Genomic DNA, 18,402 nt, shown 5'->3' with positions numbered 1-18,402 from the left:
ACCTAATGGTCAACAAGTGCTAATAGAGGCCCACTGGGGTAAAAAGCATGCTGCCCCATGCTAGGGGGAGGAGCATCAGACAGAACAGGTAAATGAGTTGCCAGACTGGGCAAGTTTACAAATGCTCTGTAGCCACTCAGATCCTGTTTTATAGCAAATACACATAAGTAATCTAATGAAATGCAGACTGTATGTTTATGATGTACAGAACCATTTATATATATATATATATATATATATATATATATATATATATATATATATATATATATATATATATATAGGATAAGTGGATAATGTATTTTCATCAGAAACACGTGCGCGCCACTGTGGCCATGTTTTCCACGCAAAGATTGTGAAAAAAGAAGAAACATATCACCCTTTGCCAATACTGAATTGTTTGGGCTAGTTTTTTCCCCCAAGTCTTTCGTGTGGCTGTCGCGATTAGTTGGGCTGGGCATTTTGAAGAAACCTGCCTAATATTAGCTCTACTGTGTTTGGCTTGCACACAAGAAACACATGGACTGTATAAGCACATGTATGTCTTAAACTGTTCAAAATGAACTGCTAGGTCTCTGCCAGATGACTGATGTCAACTTTCAACTACCTATTATGGGGTCACACTAAAAATTCACTAATGTCCTGTTAAGTGTGATAGTCTCTCAACTTAATTTTGCTTAAGGCTACATTTTTATTAATGTCATCCTGCTGTGCCAAAATCTATGGGCACTAGCCACTTCTACTTTTCTAGTTTTCAACTGTCCCGTTTTGATGAACCTGTGTCTACTGTAGCCTCAGATTCCACTTCTTGGCTGACAGGTGTGGAACCTGATAGTGTTGTAGCCCTTCTGTAAGGCTGTTGCTTGCTATAAGCAATACAGTTACTTAGGCCAAAAAAGCACACCTTACTGCCATTTGGTGTTCATACATGAGGTAGTTGTACTGGTCCCAGTTGTGGTGTGGAAAGAATAGAAACTGCAATGTATGTGACAAAATTAGTTCACTGTAAAAAAAAAAAAATTTTGGTTTTAGTTCTTCCCAAGTAAATTTTTAAGTTGACACAACAAATTGTTTTTTTGTTTGGTTTTTTTGTTTGTTTTTCAGTCAACTTATCATGTTAAGTTTTGTTATGCAAAAACAGATTTCTTCTTGCTTTTTCTGTTTATTTTGAGAATTGTGATAGATTTTTGTTTACTCAAATTGATATTTCCACAATATTACATTTTTAACTTTTTGCTTGAATTGTTAAAAGAAATACTGGCTCTGGATATTTGAACCTGTTTGACTTGTTATGTTTACATTTTAAAATTATAAGGGAAACAATTGATAGTCTTTCATATGGAAAATGGGTTATTTATTTGGTTGAACTTGCTAATGTAAGTTAAGAAAATAAGCCACATTAAGTTAAATGAACTCGAATTTTAGTACAAACAACTTGAAAAAGTTAAGTTCACCTTACTTTTATAACAGTATTTCAATTGAACTTGGGAAGTCTGCATTACTTGAAACGAGTAGTTGGGTCGATTATTTAATTATGTCAACAAAAATTTTTAAGTTGAAATTACTTATTTTACATAAATACAACTGAGTCAAACAAAAAGAAAACTCAATTAAGTTAAGTTGAGTGAGCAAAAAAAAATTTTTACAGTGTAGCATAACTAACATCAGAAGACCATGACAATACAGCAATCATGAAGGATTCATATCTATCTGGAGTAGAAAAACATAAAAAGAAAAAAGCAGAATAGGAGATATGGACCAAAAATACAGGTAAGAAACTAATGCTAATTAAATTCATTTAGTCCATTTGTCCACTTTCTTCCACTTATTGATGTAATTGAACTGGAAAAAGATGGTGGCTAACTAACTTCCATAGACTGCAATTCCCATTTTAAACATATCGTTTAAGACCTGTTGTAATCAACAAAGAAATGTGGGACTAAATAAGATTGGAGCAGGGCAAAGAGTTCTTCTTGACTTTGTTTATTCAAGGAATCCTTGCTGACCACAGACTGAATACAGAAACACCGTCAGACCCTATCAACAAAAGAAAGTGTTCCTTGCTGTTGAGGTTTAGAACTATTTAAACTGTTACTCTGCTGAAGACTCAAAACGTTTAGAAAGATAAGAACAAAGTAGTACTGTACGCGTAGATTGCAAAAGATAAAACCAAATCATTCATTAGATGTTTAAATTAGTCATGGGTTCCCTGCCTTTGTGAAAAGTGCATTTGTAATCCTCACAAAAATAAAACAAAAACACAGGAAAATCATAAGAAACATGCTCACTGGTTGTATCCATCAATCTCTGGACCCAAATATAGTTTTAACTGAAATATTTCCTTATGTTTATTATCTCTTTTTATACTCAGCAGCACTTGATTTTATTCTAAAATGAGATGGTATGTTTTTTTTAAAATTGAAAACGTATTAATCATGAAATAAGATTACAAATGAATTGTTAGGTAGAAAGCAAATGTAAATTTTATATTAAATGGTAAATGGTAAATGGCGCACTTATATAGCGCTTTTATCCAAAGCGCTTTACACTGTGTCTCATTCACCCATTCACACACCAATGGTAGCAGAGCTGCCATGCAAGGCGCTAACTTGCCATCCGGAGCAACTTGGGGTTCAGTGTCTTGCCCAAGGACACTTCGGCATGTGGAGTCATGCTAGCCGGGAATCGAACGGCCAACCCTACGATTAGTGGACAACCCGCTCTACCACCTGATCCACAGCCGTCCCTTTTATAATATTAAATTATAACATCATGACAAAGAACATATTACAGAACAAAAACTTACAGCATAATAATGTAAAAAATTATGTGCTGGATTTACTTACAAATATAGTGCAAGTTTAAGCAATATGATCTAAAATACAATAGTTGTAAATATCCAGATTTATTATTTTCCTCAGCAAAGTTTTTACTTGAAATACTGTGTGGTTTTTTTTGTGCCCCACTATGCATTTTAAGCTCATTTAGATCAATACTTTTAAGTGCTAACAATTTCAAAATCTAGGTACTGTTCCATTGCTTCTAATTAACTTTACATTAAATCAGGGTTTCCACGGGCCCTTAAAATGTCTTAAATTCCTTAATTTAAAACAAAGGCCTTAATTAGCATTAAAATGTCCTAAATTCACATTTCAAAGGTTTTATAAATGCGACTGAACCGACACCATAAAGCAGATCTGGATGTTATTTTGGCCCGTTGCTGTATGAGATGGTAAACCTGTGTGATTGTGTTACACTCTGAGTGTGTATGCGGCTCCTCAGTGTTTTAGAGCGGCTCGATCTACAGTGAACCCCGCTCCACACCAATGTCCTCTCTGTCTGTGCTGGGAGTTTGAGTCACTTCTAACGTGCATTTAGACACGACAAGCGCCAGATTCACTTTGGTTTTATGTTAGCGTAATCTCAGACATTTTTGTGAGCAGAGTTTTATAGCATTTCACCTGATCGGTAATGAGAAGGGAATTTTAACAAACTGTTGCCAACTAAAAGGAGGACTTCCTGCAGTTTTCCACCAAAATAAAAGCCACAAGGTCTAACGCATAAAAGTGAATTAAGTCAGAAATATATTACTATTGTTGCATTACTATTTGTACATCAATTAAAAATTTATTATCATTATTATTGAGTGTTATTCAATGCAACAGTAATATTACAAAATAGCAAAGGTTTTTATTCCTCTCCTGGAAAGTCATGCGAAGGAAATACTGGATTTTTTTTTCTTTCACTGTTGGAGTAAATGGTAATGCAAAAATTATATTTGCGATGGTTTCCCATCTACCTCTAGAGAAGTTTACCCTGCTATAGTTTACTTACATCCAGAAATGGATGTATATGCATGAACACAATCCATTATAGCTGATGTATTGTGTAACATGACTGAAGTGACATGCAGATCTTACATTTTCTGAAAATGTCTTGAATATTGTATTAAAAAGTTTTGAATTTGAGGTGCTGATACCTGCAGGTACCCTGTTAAAATTAAATGGAAAAAAAATATATTTTTATTATTATCCTTTCATCATAAGATCTACAAAGACACTGTTATTGGTGGTGAGAAAAACATCAACGCATAAGGAGAAAAAAGCTTCAGTTAAAATTACTGTGTAACAATTAACAATAAGCCTCAACTTTACTATAATGTGTGACTGTACCATATGTTTGTTTGTTTATTAAGAGTTTTGAATCTGTGGATAAAGTGTGTCCTAAAATAGTTTTAACACATTGTAACTGCCCGTGTCCAGCCCGTGCAGGAGCCTCCATAACACCCTGCTGCTGTTCCACAATAACCCACCTTCAACCCACGTGGTGTCCCCTGTTTAGCTACACACTACATCATTCCCTATATCAGTAGTCAACTGTACAAGATTAATTAAGATTGTTTAAAAAAAAAAAACAACTATTCACTTGTTGTGTCTTGCCTTAAGAACAGTGCAAATCAATAAATAAATAAATGATACCTTATATATATTAATTAATACATTTATTTAATCAAGATCACATCAAACAAATGGTGAAACTTATTGTAAAATTAGACAAAATACGAGAATTTAAATACATTTTTTTTTTTTAAAAACAGAGAAAATAATATTAAATGAATCAACTGTCACGCAAACACGATAACAGACTTAAACAGTTACCATTCCATACCATGAACCTCTTAGGGATAATAGTTATGTAATGTATATTATTATTGTTATCATCATGGCATAATAAGAATGATGTTGGACCAACTTGCAGTGAACATTAAGTTCTCGATTTTTAACCTCTTTTGCCCCATGGCTGTGTTTTAGGCCTGTGAGGGAGGATGGATGGATGGATGGATGATTTATTTGTCCTCAAAGAGGAAATTAGTTTCCACCGTGGGTGCGTAGAAAAACATAAACACAACAACACCATACATATAAACCATCATAAACAATCACAAGCATAGAGGAAAGAAAAAAGAAAAACATCAGGATCATACAACAAATGCCAGAGCATAAGATGTCATCACAATGGCTGATTACCTATGTGTTTAACGCTCGTATAGCCATAGGAATAAAACTCCTACCATAGCTGGTCTTTCTGCACATGGGTAGTCTATACCTGCGGCCAGACAGAAGGCAGTTGAAATATTGATAAAGTCGGTGGTCTGGATCATTTAAAATTTTATGTACCTTCTGGAGCATATATGAAATAACACAGTCTGATAAATTAGGCGTGGGAATACCAATAATTTTTCTCACTAAATCAGTTATCTTCTAGAGTTTGTTCTATTGGTAGCTGTTAGCATATGGAAAAAACAAATGGCAGCATACATAAAAACCTGCTCAATAATACTTCGATACAGAAGAAGAAGCAGACTAGGCTGAACAGACAGATATTTAAGTTTATGAATAACTGTAAGTCTCTGTTGATAGCACTTGTAAATACCTAGAGTGTGCTGATTGAAGTTGAGATGTTTAACCAATGTAATGCCCAGATATTTGAAATGCTCCACCCTTTCAACCATCTCTCCGTTAATGATAATTCTGGAAGGATGCGTCAGTGTTGTGGAAGAGCTAAAAATCAGTTCCTTAGTCTTTGCGATATTAAGCTGGAGAAAATTATCAAATATGTACTATGGAGCGTTAATAGTCCAAATAAGAATCATTGTCCTTATTAAGCAATGCAAGAATGGCAGTATCGTCTGCATATCTAAAGTAATGAGTGGTGGTAACTGGATTCTGATAGTCATTTGTATAGAGAATATAAAGAAATGGACTAACTGCACACCCTGAGGGGGTGCCAGTGTTGAGAACAATAATGGGCGATAATGTATTGTCCACCTTTACCACTTGTGGTCTTTTAGAAAGGAATTTATAAATCCAGTGTACTAGTGGTGATGGAACATGCAGACACTGTAGTTTACTGATTACCTGATGACACTGAATTGAGTTAAAAGCGGAACTAAAGTCAATGAAAAGAAGTCTGGCATAATTTCCAGGAATACAGTGCAAGAGGGTGAAACATATGGAAGCATAATGTTTTGAACCATTTTCTCAAAGAATTTCATTATGATCGAAGTTAATGATACTGGCCCGTAGTGATTTAACTCTGTTGGATGAGATTGTTTGGGAACAGGAATAACAACTGATGTTTTCCATGTGACTGGTATTGTTGAAGTACAAAGTGATCAAAGAAAAAAAGTATGAAGAATGGAGGTTAATTCCAGAGCACAGTTTTTCAAGGCCCGACCTGGAATTCCATCTGGCCCGGGAGCCTTATTCAGTTTGCACCTAATAAGCTGGAAGTAGTCATCCTGCTTAGTTAGAAGGGACTCATAATCCAACTCTTGAAAAGGCAAAGAATCCAAAAGGCTATCACACTCTGCTGAAAAATCAGAAGTATCAAAACGGGCATAGAAATTATTAAGATCAGCAGCAAAGGTGGTGGGATCTGTTACAGAAACAGTCTGTTTAACGGCTTGTCCAGTAAGAGCCCTGACTTGCTGAAAAGCCTGTTTGGTGTTCATATTTGCAAAGTCCTGCTCCAATTTGTTTTTATACTTCTTTTTAGCCTTAAATATTTCAGATTTGATGTCCTGGTGTTGGATTTTGAAACCAGCAAAGTCCTTCTGCTTAAAGACAAGTTTTCTTTTGTTGAAAAGAGATTTTATTGATGAGTTGAGTCCATGGTTTTGAATTTGGGTATTTTCTGGAAGTCTTTACTGGTATGAAAGAATCAATACAGAATTTAATGTAATCAGTGATAACTGTAGTCTGCTCATCAAGCTCTCCCTCAAAGACTTCCCAGTCTGTACACGCAAAGCAGCCTTGAAGGCATGCAATAGCATCCTCCGACCATTGAGGGACGGTGTGTGTGTGTGTGTGTGTGTGTGTGTGTGTGTGTGTGTGTGTGTGTGTGTGTGTGTGTGTGTGTGTGTGTGTGTGTGTAATCTAGGGCTGCACAAATTTAAAAAAAATTTGTCAATGAACGATTGTCAGCTCAGCCAAAGTGACCACTAGGGGGTCCACGGAAACACTGAACTAGATGGTAGTACATATGCATAGTGTAAGTGTATAGTACGTCATTTAGGACACAACTTTAGTATTTACTGTCCGGATAATTTTTTATTTTTACAAACCATAAAAGTGTCTGAATGTGTGTAGAAGTAAATAAGCCTTGATTGTTGTACTTTTAGAGTTACATGTCGAAACTTGAGGAGAAACACCAGAAGGCTGAGGAGTCCATTGCTCAGATGGAGGTGGAGAAGGCGAACCTGACCAACCAGGACCAAACTGCAAGAAAAAGTGCAGAACATGGGGAACATGCTCACTGAGATTCACAGGGAGTGTGATGAGCTAACAGATGTAAGCAAGTAAAATCTTGCATTAATCAGCTCCTATAGTAATAACATGAGGATTTTATTTATGTTTAAGCATTAAGCACTCAAATTTAACCGTCTTTTGCCCCATGTGTGTGTTTTAGGAGTATGGGTAACTGCGGGAGGTCACATCATCCTCCAGAAGGAGAACAATAAGATGAAGGAGACTCTGATGCACAAGGCGTTACTAAAGGTAAACTTTCCTTTTCATGAAAGCATGACTGCTATTGTAAACTTTGTAAGAAGTAAATAAAGGAAATAAGCCTTAATCGTTGTACATTTTTAGGTCTCATTGGCTGAAGCTGAAGAGAAACACCAGAAGGCTGAGGCATCCATTGCTCAGCTGGAGGTGAATAAGGCGAACCTGACCAAGCAGGTCAAGACACTGCAAGAGACAGTGCAGGACAATGGGAACCTGCTCACTGAGACTCGCAGGGTGTCTACTGATCTAATGAATGTACGTGAGAAAACGTAAAAAAAAAGTGTCCTTTAGAAATAATATGAGGACTTTTCATGTTTCTGCTGCATGATGAGTTTCATTGAATTAAAATTTAAATAGAATTTTCATGTTTGCTAGATTTGAACAATTAATAGAAGTGGCCCATTGCAGGTGTGAAAATCTTTTGCCCCATGTGTGTGTTTTAGGAGTATCAGATGAAAAACGATAAGATGAAGAACAGTCTGATGCACATAACAAAGTTACTGAAGGTAAACTTTCCTTCTCATGAAACTGCGACTGCTATTGTGAACTGTGTGTGTGTGTGTGTGTGTGTGTGTGTGTGTGTGTGTGTGTGTGTGTGTGTGTGTGTGTGTGTGTGTGTGTGTGCTTGTTTACTCATATTTTGGTGACGTTTTGTCATTTTTCCCACTGTTTCTAAAAGTGTCTGAATGTGTGTGTAGAAGTAAATAAATCCAATAAGCCTTAATTGTTGTACTTTCAGAGCTCCATAGAGAAAGCTGAGAAGAAACACCAGAAGGCTGTGGAGATCATTGCTCAGCTGGAGGTGGAGAAGTCTGACCTGAAAGACCAGGTGGAAACACTGCACAGAACAGTGCAGAACATAGGGAACATACTCACTGAGACTCACAGGGAGTGTGAAACACTAACGAACGTGAGAAAAGTCCTTGCATTAAGCAGCTCCTATAGTACTAACATGAGGATTTTATTTATGTTTAAGCATTAAGCACTCGCATTTAATCGTATTTTGCCTGATGTGTGTGTTTTAGGAGTATGAGCGAGTGCAGGAGGCTAACAGCATCCTTGAGGTGGTGAACGATGAGATGATGAAGACTCTGAAGGTAGACTTCCTTTTCATGAAGCCATGACTTCTATTATGAACTCTGTGTGTATGTGGGTGTGTGCTTGTTTACTCACATTTTAGGGACATTTTTTAATTTTATTGTCTGTATTTAGGAGCTTGAGATGAAGAACAATGAGATGAAGCAGACTCTGATGGAAAAAGAGGAATTATTGAAGGTAAACTTCCTTTTCATGAAACCATGACTGCTATTGTGAACTGTGTGTGTGTGTGTGTGTGTGTGTGTGTGTGTGTGTGTGTGTGTGTGTGTGTGTGTGTGTGTGTGTGTGTGCTTACTAATTTTTTGGGGACATTTTGTCCTTTTACAGAAATATACAAGGCTTAACTGTTGTACTTTAAGACTCCCTGGCAGAAACTGAGGAGCAACACCAGAGGGCTGTGGATTCGGTTTCAGAGGTGGAGGCAGAGAACTACAACCTGAGTAATCAAATGAAGACCCTGATACAGTGGGGATAAGTCCATAAGTATAAGGGGATAAGTATTGGATGTGTCAACATTTTTTCAGTAAATATATTTCCAATGAGGCTATTCACATTAACTCAGGAATTCTGGAAATATAAAGAATTCACAACATTAAAGTCCATAAATAAAGTTATTTGTAATAAAGAAAAATTTATTCAACACGCTAAGGAGAAGCAGTTCTCCAAGGCAAGGTAAGGCTAGGAACCAGCTGAAATCCATAAGTAATTATACCCCCATCTGTGCAAATTAATATTAGCTGGGTTAGTTGATGGTCTATAAAAAGGCCATCAAGAAGGAACATCTGTGTCATTCCACTTTATTTATGGACTTTAATGTTGTGAATTCTTTAAATTTACAGAGTTCTTGAGTTAATACTGATGTCTGGTGAACATTTCATGTGAATAGCCTCATTGGAAATATATTTACTGAAAAAAAGTGTTGCTAATCCAATACTTATTTCCCCCACTGTACATCATAAGCTACAATAAAACATAAATAAAAAATAAACAGAAAGAAGGTGACAATCACACTGCCTCTGTTCTTTCTTACCGATTATAGGTGATGGACTTTTATAAAACTTTTCCATAATTGACATATGCTTGCATTAAGTGTTCTGATCACCTAAATGAACTTTTTGTGACTCACTCCTTTGATACTATGCTTGTGTTTCAAGTGTTTTGTTGCCTTAAGTGACATTTGTGTTACTATCCTCTGTTTTTTAATTATAAGATGGACAGACACTCAAGGTGAGTACAGTACACATGCCTCACTAACAGAGACATTTCATTCTGTTTATTCATGTTTGATGCAACGTTGGTGCGGAGTGGGAGCTTTAGTGATTGCACTAACACTAACCTTGCTAATGAAGTTCATGGTGATGATGATGATGATGATGATGGCTCCACAAATCTTTCAAGGTTTATAATAGGACTGAAAGGTATAGTGAATACCGGTATGATGCAGTGCCACAACATGGATTTTGAAATACTGTGGATATGGTGATAATCCCAAAAATGATGAAACAGAACCAGCCCTAGCAAGAGACTAATATTAACTTGAATAGCTTCAATACTTGGAAGAAACTTACATGTAATTTGAAAATGGGAAATCTCAGTGATGATGCAAGAGAATTATTATTGCTGGACAAAACGCATCTAATGATGCTGAGCCCATGTGAGTGCTGAATTTAGGCAACAGTACTAGTTTGCTAAACCATTTTCATGCTTCCAGGTAAGCAAAAGCAGTGCAATCACACACACACACACACACACACACACACACACACAAGAAAACTAACTATGAGCCAGTTTTACTCTATCCTAAGCCAAGACTCGTAACTAAACTCAAGACTTGAAAACTAGCAGAAAAGAGGACAACTAAATGACTAAAACATTATTCTCTAAACTAGATTTTCACCAGATTTTTTTTTTTTTAACGTCAGCTTCCTTGTGGGAATGCTAACCAGCTAAACATGATTAAACTGTGATTTACACCTCAGAATAATAACAATAATCCTTTACATACATTTGAATGTTTACGCAGGCACAGAATGTCTTCTGTAGGAACAGGATTTGTGAAGGGAAGATAAGGATGTTTGTGTGGAGGATAAAAAAGAGAGCGCTTTAATACCTGATGCTAGTTAGCTAGCTAGCAATGATTTCTTTGATTAAAAATAAATAAATAAATACATTTAATGGCTCATTAAAGTAAACATTTTGCTGAAAAAGTTGACTTAATTCGAAGCTATATTTATAATAGATATAATATTGAGTTTTAACTGTACTCAGAGTCAATAAATAATTTTGAGTGAATTCAACATTAATCTGGAATTTTGTAACCTAACATCATTTTTAAGAGCCTCAGGGACACCACGTTCAAGCAAGCACATTCGGGGAGGCCATTTTGGGGTGAGTAAAGCCTGTGGACAAAGTGAAGATTTTTGTTTTAACCCACTGTTATGGACATTGCATGGTTTTTGGTTTAAACCAATAAAATTGCATACTTTTATTATTTAAATAATACCTAGTGATAGATTTTTTAAAAGTTTAATGTCCTTACACAGTTGCCCAGGTCATGCAATTTTTAGATGGTCCATTACTGACTCCATTACTATAAAGCGCTGTTGAGCTGCGGTTCTGAGAGATTAACTTCAGGGGGATTTAACGGGAGAAAAGTTACAAATGTATTCTGTTGTACTTAGTTCTTGTTCCACACTTTGTGTGTTTATTGTTTGAGAAATAGAAGAGAGAATCTCGAATGTGCAGTGAATCTCCGGTGACAGTGAGCCAGTCTAAAATGCAGCTGACTGTGAGTGACATCACTTCTAAATACAAACATGCCCTGTAGTATACTCCCACCCCCAACACTGATTGGTGGGTTTCTGTGCAAGGCGTGGGAAATGCACATGCAAAGGGATTTGCGACTCTGTTTGAATATTGTCAGGCTCCGTTATGCCACACTGAGGAAATGAAATAGCAAATGGAGTATTGCTATTGTTATTTCAATATGACAGGCTCATAACACATAACACATAATGACAACGAGTCTTTATCGATCACATATACATATGCACAGTGAAATTCTTTTCTTCACATACCCCAGCATGTTAGAGCGGGGGTCAGAGCACAGGGTCAGCCATGATACAGCACCCCTGGAGCAGAGGGGGTTAAGGGCCTTGCTCTAGGGCCCAACAGTGGCAGCTTGGCAGTGCTGGGACTTGAACCCCCGACTTTCCGATCAGTAACCCAGAGCCTTAACCACCAAGTCACTACTGCCCCCCATGTGAGAAACGCAGTTGCAAATGGACTTTGCATTTCCACTGGAAATTTGACAGACACTGTATGTTCGTGTAAATGAAAATGCAAATGCAAACACTAATACACCATTTGCAGTTTCATTTGAATAGGCATAACTTCAGCGTTTGACACAAGGCCGTTCTTCAGTTTCCAGTATGGGAGATTTAAAGCGGAGGAAAACGGGATCATGGCAAAGTCATCGAAGTTTATTCGTTCTTTGCTGGATTTGCCCAAAGTTGCAATCAACGATATGCAAACAAGTTTCCGAATAAAAATACACAAGTAAATTAAAAAAATTATTAGAAACAGAATAAAAAGTCTAATGTCAGCTTTTACAGAATAAGTAATTTAACAAGAACAGAAACTGGACCACACATCAACTCACAACTCCATCATCTAGACAGTCAAACATTTTGAAGTTTATTTACTTTCATTTCCATCTATTCTTGAAAGCACGGTGCGCTGCTAGTTGTTGGCAGCCCTAGTAATTTTATATTAATCTGACAAACACTGTTGATGTTGTCAGTTTACCCTGTGTAAAACGTAATGTCCTAATATGAGGCAGCAAACCTCTCCAAACAGAACTGCTGTTGAGGGTTATCTCCTCAAACTCCGGTCCATGGTGCTGGAAGAGTGAAGTTGTTCCAATGAAAAAGCAGCGGAACAGCTCCGTTCTTCTGACGTCTGCGTCCGGCTGGCAGCATCATTAAAGTTAGCTGTAGTTGTTTTGGCTGATTTTGGTGACTAGCGTTCCTGTAGTAGCATAGCACTCTATGATCGGCAGAAGTAATCGAACATACTGAGATTTCACCACAAATACGTCACGCACCGACGCACCGACGAGTCAATTTAGGCGTCCACAAATAGGAAGTGCAATTGCTTTTGAATATTGTCTGCAAAATATGGCTAGTATCTAGACCAGGGGTATCCAATCTTTTTGGCTTCTGCTTGATTGGAATGAAAACGTACACCCACACTGGACCTTTGTGGACAAGATCAGACACCCCTTAGGTAGACTAAGAGCATTAGGCAAACCAACGTTAAGTTGCTAGCTGATTATTACTAGCTACAACAGTAGTCTTCTGACTTTAAAGATAATCACCATTTTGGTGGTCAAAACATTGTTATTTTCAGATCTATAGCAACTCAAATGATCACAACCAGTAAAGAAATTATTTTCCTGACTTATAACTCTTCACCATGCTAAGCAGCCTGATGTTCATTTTTCAGCCGCTATAAATAAATGTTTCAGGACTGTCACTCTTGGAACCAACTAAAAGTGATGCAAGTGTATTTTTAAACCAAATTCAACTTGACTATATATAACTAGGTCGTTTCATCCCAGTCATGTTAGCCAAATTTAACAAGTAGGAAGAATTTTAGTGTGACACTAAGCAGATTATTGCAATTTTGGACTGTATTACCCAAGTACAGATTAAACATATACAGTAACAATAAAACATAATTCCCATAGGGGAAATTCCAATTCACACAACAGCACAAGTAGGATGAGTAACATCAAAGAAATAAAGAAAATCATTTCCATAAATACAAAAGAAACAATAAAACAGATCTGTGTGTATGTACATATGCTCAAGTTCTGTTTTTATATGTATATGTGCAATATCCTTAGTATTTCTATACATGTGCAAGGCCTGTGAACAAAAATTAACTGCCGAATGTTAATGATTATAATGGAAATTCTATCAGTTTTAATGGAAACTGTAATGGTCCTTGTGGGTCTCTACTGGTAACTTCTTGCCTTCTGTTGGTGGCATGTTACGTCTAATGGATACTGTTACGGACCTTAATATCCCCTACTGCATAATGTAAACCATTTAGTGATGGTTTTAATGGTTAGCTGATGGTTTGTAATGGTAGTAGTGGAATCACTTAGAATTTCTGTGACGGTTTCTATTTTTTTTCCAGTAGGGGCATCTAGACTACTGTCTTAAAGTCTATAACTTTTTTTATGTCTGGTTTTGTAACCTTTAGTACCAGCAGGATAGAGGATTTATCCTTTAAAAATAATAATAATAATAATAATAATAATAATAATAATAAAGTGGATAGTGAAGCACTCAACCGCAGAGCGGCACTGTTGAGGTTTGTTGTTTCTCACAGCAACGGTTGGCATGACAACGCAAAACTGTTAAGTTTTTCAGAACAACTGCAGTAATGCCGCGAGCTCGAGACCCTTTCCCTTTTCCCAAAAACGAAAATGACCACACTTTTACCAGACGTAAACCATGCCAGGTAAACTTTTTACGCCCTCCTTTAATAAAAACTAAACTGCGTTTTATTTTCTTCCGTAATAAATGCAACTGAAGCTTTTTGTTGATAATGTACAGAAACAGGCCTTTACAAAGCCCACACATATCGCTCAGAATGAGGAGCCTTGGAGCCGCTTAAACGACAACCCCACTGTATCCAGCATGAGGAGAAGTGCTCTGTATCATAAAGAGGTGAGCTGATCTTAATCCATGTTGAACACTATTCTGATTTTTATACAAAGATCACTCACGTGATTTACACGGGCATGACGTGTATTTTGCATTTAAGGCCCCAAAAGACAGCCTGGACTTCCATCTCAGTGCTGCCTATGATAACCACCTGGATTTCCTCCTGAATAAGAATGAAACCGTGTTACAGAGAGAGACTCTGATGAAAGACTGGGGGTGAGGATCCCAAGCATTACAAACTTATTATTAATAATAAAAGAAATACCAGGCATTGTTTTAGCATGAAATTTTCTTTAATTTAATTCCAGGGGTACCAATGATGATGCTCCAAAATATGATGATAACAATATGAACATAAGAGTGTGGGTAAACCCCCAGAAAGCTTCCATTTATAACACTGAAGGAGCGATCGGTAAGAAACATCTCCAATTCATTATGGGACTATGTGGAAGTCCGTTTCGTCCAAGGAAGAAGAAAAAAAACTAACTCCTGCAATTTTAAATTAAAATCTCGTAATTCTGACTTTTCCCTCCTCGCAATTTATCATCCACTTAACATTTAGCGAGTTGCCCCCCAAAAATTATGAACTGACAAAGTCTTAAATCATCTCTATAAATAATCTATAAACAGTCTGAAGTCATCAGTTAATCAAGACAAGCCGAACCCTAGCGCGCGCAGAAATTATGCTTCACTTTTTACGCGCTAGGAACTGCGTAAAGTGCGCGTGACGCAAATTTCGTCATCAGCAGAGTACATGCGTCGCCAGATTTTTCTACTTTGTATACGCAGGTCGCGCAGGCGCATTTAATTTTTTTTTGCACCATTTAGTTGTTCCACAAGGTGGCAACCCAGGACCGTTGATTCTCAACGTAGTTTAAGACTAAACGGAAGAGACGGAAACGAGTGCAGGTTAGAAATTACCCGCATCTCTATAATTCTAGCCTTAAAGAGTACAAGGATTTGTATATAGGTGCTGATCGTGGCGAGAGATTGTCCAAGCATTGCTCTTCGTGGTGTCGTGATTCTTCTTCGTCCTTCACGCCAGAAGCCCTGCTTTACTGCTCTGTACTGACTTGTAGGCCAGGAGGGGTAGTGCAAGTTGTCGTAATGCGCATGCGTCGACCGCCTGCTTACGCATATAGGTCAAATGGAGTACAGTTTGAAAGGCTATGCGTACGACTGTGCGCACACGCTAGTGTACGTGTAAAAATAAAAATGTACCAGATTCTTAGTCACATTTAAGGTACTGCATCAAGCGGATGTCTAAATTGTGAGAAGGGGGGGAGAAAAAAAAAAAAAAAAAAAAAAAAAAAGGCTGAATGTTGGGGGGGGGGGGGCTGTAGTTACGCTTTATTGGACCTCTTCCTCCGTGGGGAGACGGACTTCCATAGAATCACGGGTGTGAAAATGTAGCTTATTGAACAAGTAATAGCTGAGACCGCCATCTTAGAGTTAAGGTCCCAGTCTGAACCGGTTTCGTTTAGAACATAGAATAAAATTTTACAACAGACTTTGTCACTTAGAACTGACTATGTACCAGTTACATCTACTCTTTCCTACATCTTTGGTTGGATTTATTTAAGTAGAAATCCGACAGGAGCAGCCAAACATTTCTACAGCTGTATGAAACGCTTACACGGTCGTTTCATTGCCTCGTAGTGCACGTGTCGCTGATTTTTAGTAGTGAATTGATCGGTTTCCGTTTGTTTTCTTTTTAGTGTCTCACCATGACGCTTCTACAAACCGAGGCTACTCCAGGAAGCAGGACGGCGGCTTTTATTCAATTTAACGCCCAAGCTACATCATTTCCATTCGGACTCGTTTGCAGTAAACTAGCAACTTCTGGGATATAAAATGAAGAAATAAATAAATACATATACATGCACACACTGCCGTAATCCAAAGAAATAAACGAAAAATAAAATTTCCACTAGTTATTTTTTTATTTATTTTGAACCTAAAGTAATAGGTGTATAATATATTCTAGCTAGCTAGTGCAAGACAATTTAGCCCAAGCTAGCTCCGGACACACAGCTGCTGGAAAGAGTTATGGTGAAGATCAGAATCGCCTCTATACTCATAGACCGGAGACGAAATGCTGGAGGAAAACCTCCAGAATCTCCCCGGCACTAGTATATCTGATCAATTCATCATTTCTAACCACAATCTCCATTGTGGTGCCCTGAAGCTGCTATCCGGCTAAAAAAAATTCCAAACGCTCATCGCCACAGCGGGCTAACGAGTATCTTCTCATCATTTCTGAATCCGAGCAAAGCAGCAACACGGACCAGATCAAATAAGATCATGGTGTAGATTTTTAAAGATACAACTACTTAAGCATTCACACACATACACAAACACATTCAAACATAACAAACACTCATCACTCAAACACGACACACTCACCCATCAACACTCACGCAATAGGAGTTCGTTTCCGGGTCAGCGGCATTTTATAGCACTCGGTTGAACTAGCAAAAAAAAAAATCAACAGTGCCCCCTTGTGATCAGTGTGGGGTCTAAAGGACGAAATTATAACAACAGAACAATATCTAGACTAATACTGATTCCAATTGGTTGTTTAAAACAAACTATTCTATTCTGAAATCTTGTTGCTTTAAATGCTGACTAGCTTTGATCTTTGATAGGAAATAAATGTCTTTCACAAAAAAATTGAATCGGTTGATCTTTAATGATAAGTTCAGGGTTGTTGTTTTTGTCGACATATAAACCTTTTGAATTTAACTTTTCACTGCAGCCTAAAATGTTAGTGTCCAAGGTCCTACAAGGAAGAGAAATTCACATTCATGCTCCTCATTCTATGAGCGTGGAAACCCAGCCAAACTTTTATATTGTAGTTAAGACAATAAATGAAAATGAAAATGCAATCCACCATTTTGCCCTATTCACAAAACCTTTACACAAACTATCCGGCCAAAATATAAATAAATAAAAATCATATGGCATGACCAAAATTTCAGTGAGCATATGTGATAGATGAAATTTCATAAATAAATGAAAAAAATAATTAAATAATAACAATAAACATCTTTATTTTTTAATTTCATTATCTTCATAATGTTAATTCAGAACTAGGATGGAAATGGTAACAGGGAAAGGAAATCATTGGAAATCATTACAACAAAATACATAATACCTGACAAAATAACTAAAGTGCCATATTTAATAATTTGATAAAACCATAGAAGTGCCCCAATTGTAGTTCAATATTCATCATGACTCCACTTAAATGAGCAGATACTGTATGCTTCTCAACACAGCCCTCCTGCCATGAATTTTGACAAATGTCAAGGCCCTACAAGATTTTTAGCGATAGACTGTATCCTATACAGTTGTCTTTGCTATTTTTACATCTCTATATTTTCCAAGCAGAATCAGGAGTTCAGGAATCTATTTTGTTTGTTGTATGACTACACCTAACTGTTGACAGGGAGCAGTTAATCTGGGATTTCATTCCAGGTTAATCTTGGGTGGTGTATTGGGATTGCAAGCAATGACTGCAACCCATGTTAATAGCCACATTGAAGAAACATCATCTGTGAAACCCTGTGGCTTCACCATCAGGTACAATGAAACAAACAATGGCATGTGTTGAGTGAGTGGTATTTAGTAGGTTTCTGTTGGAAAATGTGCTGAAATGGGAACTACAATCTGCTTGATGATGTGTGTGCTGTAGGAACAGAGACGGTCATGGCAGTGATATTTTAGTCAGTGATATTTTGAAAACATATATGGGACAATGTGGCTTGTCATGAGACACGATATATTTCATATATTGTACATGCAGGTTTTTTGGATTTCTATTTATTTTTTTACTTTTCACTGTTGCTCTTGCATTAAACTTTGAGAATTTCGGAGCAGTACTTAGATATGGAATTTCTGTATAATAGTTAGAAACCTTCCATAAAATTACACAGTTTGATATTCAATTATAAGTGGTTGAATATTTTCAGATGTTAAAACCCTGAAATAAATAA

At 37.0% G+C, this 18,402-nt stretch overlaps 1 protein-coding gene and 1 non-coding gene across 2 annotated transcripts; one reads left to right on the top strand and one right to left on the bottom strand.

Moving 5' to 3' along the window:
- The first annotated feature begins 14,084 nt into the window (after nt 1–14,084).
- Nucleotides 14,085–16,330, top strand: cfap276 (cilia and flagella associated protein 276). The gene is made up of 5 exons (XM_017467062.3): nt 14,085–14,198; nt 14,294–14,407; nt 14,505–14,620; nt 14,713–14,816; nt 16,123–16,330. The coding sequence occupies exons 1-5, from the start codon at nt 14,121–14,123 to the stop codon at nt 16,191–16,193; spliced, it is 483 nt and encodes a 160-aa protein (XP_017322551.1). The 5' UTR covers nt 14,085–14,120; the 3' UTR covers nt 16,194–16,330.
- Nucleotides 16,331–16,458: 128 nt separating this feature from the next.
- Nucleotides 16,459–16,861, bottom strand: LOC124628223 (small Cajal body-specific RNA 2). Its single transcript, XR_006982606.1, has one exon. It is a non-coding gene; the product is annotated as a small Cajal body-specific RNA 2 (non-coding RNA).
- Between the last annotated feature and the right edge of the window lie 1,541 nt (nt 16,862–18,402).

Source organism: Ictalurus punctatus, chromosome 5, assembly GCF_001660625.3.
Source record: "Ictalurus punctatus breed USDA103 chromosome 5, Coco_2.0, whole genome shotgun sequence".
Classification (NCBI taxonomy): domain Eukaryota; kingdom Metazoa; phylum Chordata; class Actinopteri; order Siluriformes; family Ictaluridae; genus Ictalurus; species Ictalurus punctatus.
Note: the sequence above shows the minus strand (reverse complement) of the source record. Positions and strands in the feature narration are given on the sequence as shown.

Coding starts and splice junctions, on each gene's coding strand:
- cfap276 (XM_017467062.3), top strand. CDS start 14,121: ATGCCGCGAGCTCGAGACCCTTTCCCTTTTCCCAAAAACGAAAATGAC. Junction 14,408..14,504: donor GTGCTCTGTATCATAAAGAG/GTGAGCTGATCT, acceptor TTTGCATTTAAG/GCCCCAAAAGACAGCCTGGA. Junction 14,817..16,122: donor TAACACTGAAGGAGCGATCG/GTAAGAAACATC, acceptor TTTTCTTTTTAG/TGTCTCACCATGACGCTTCT.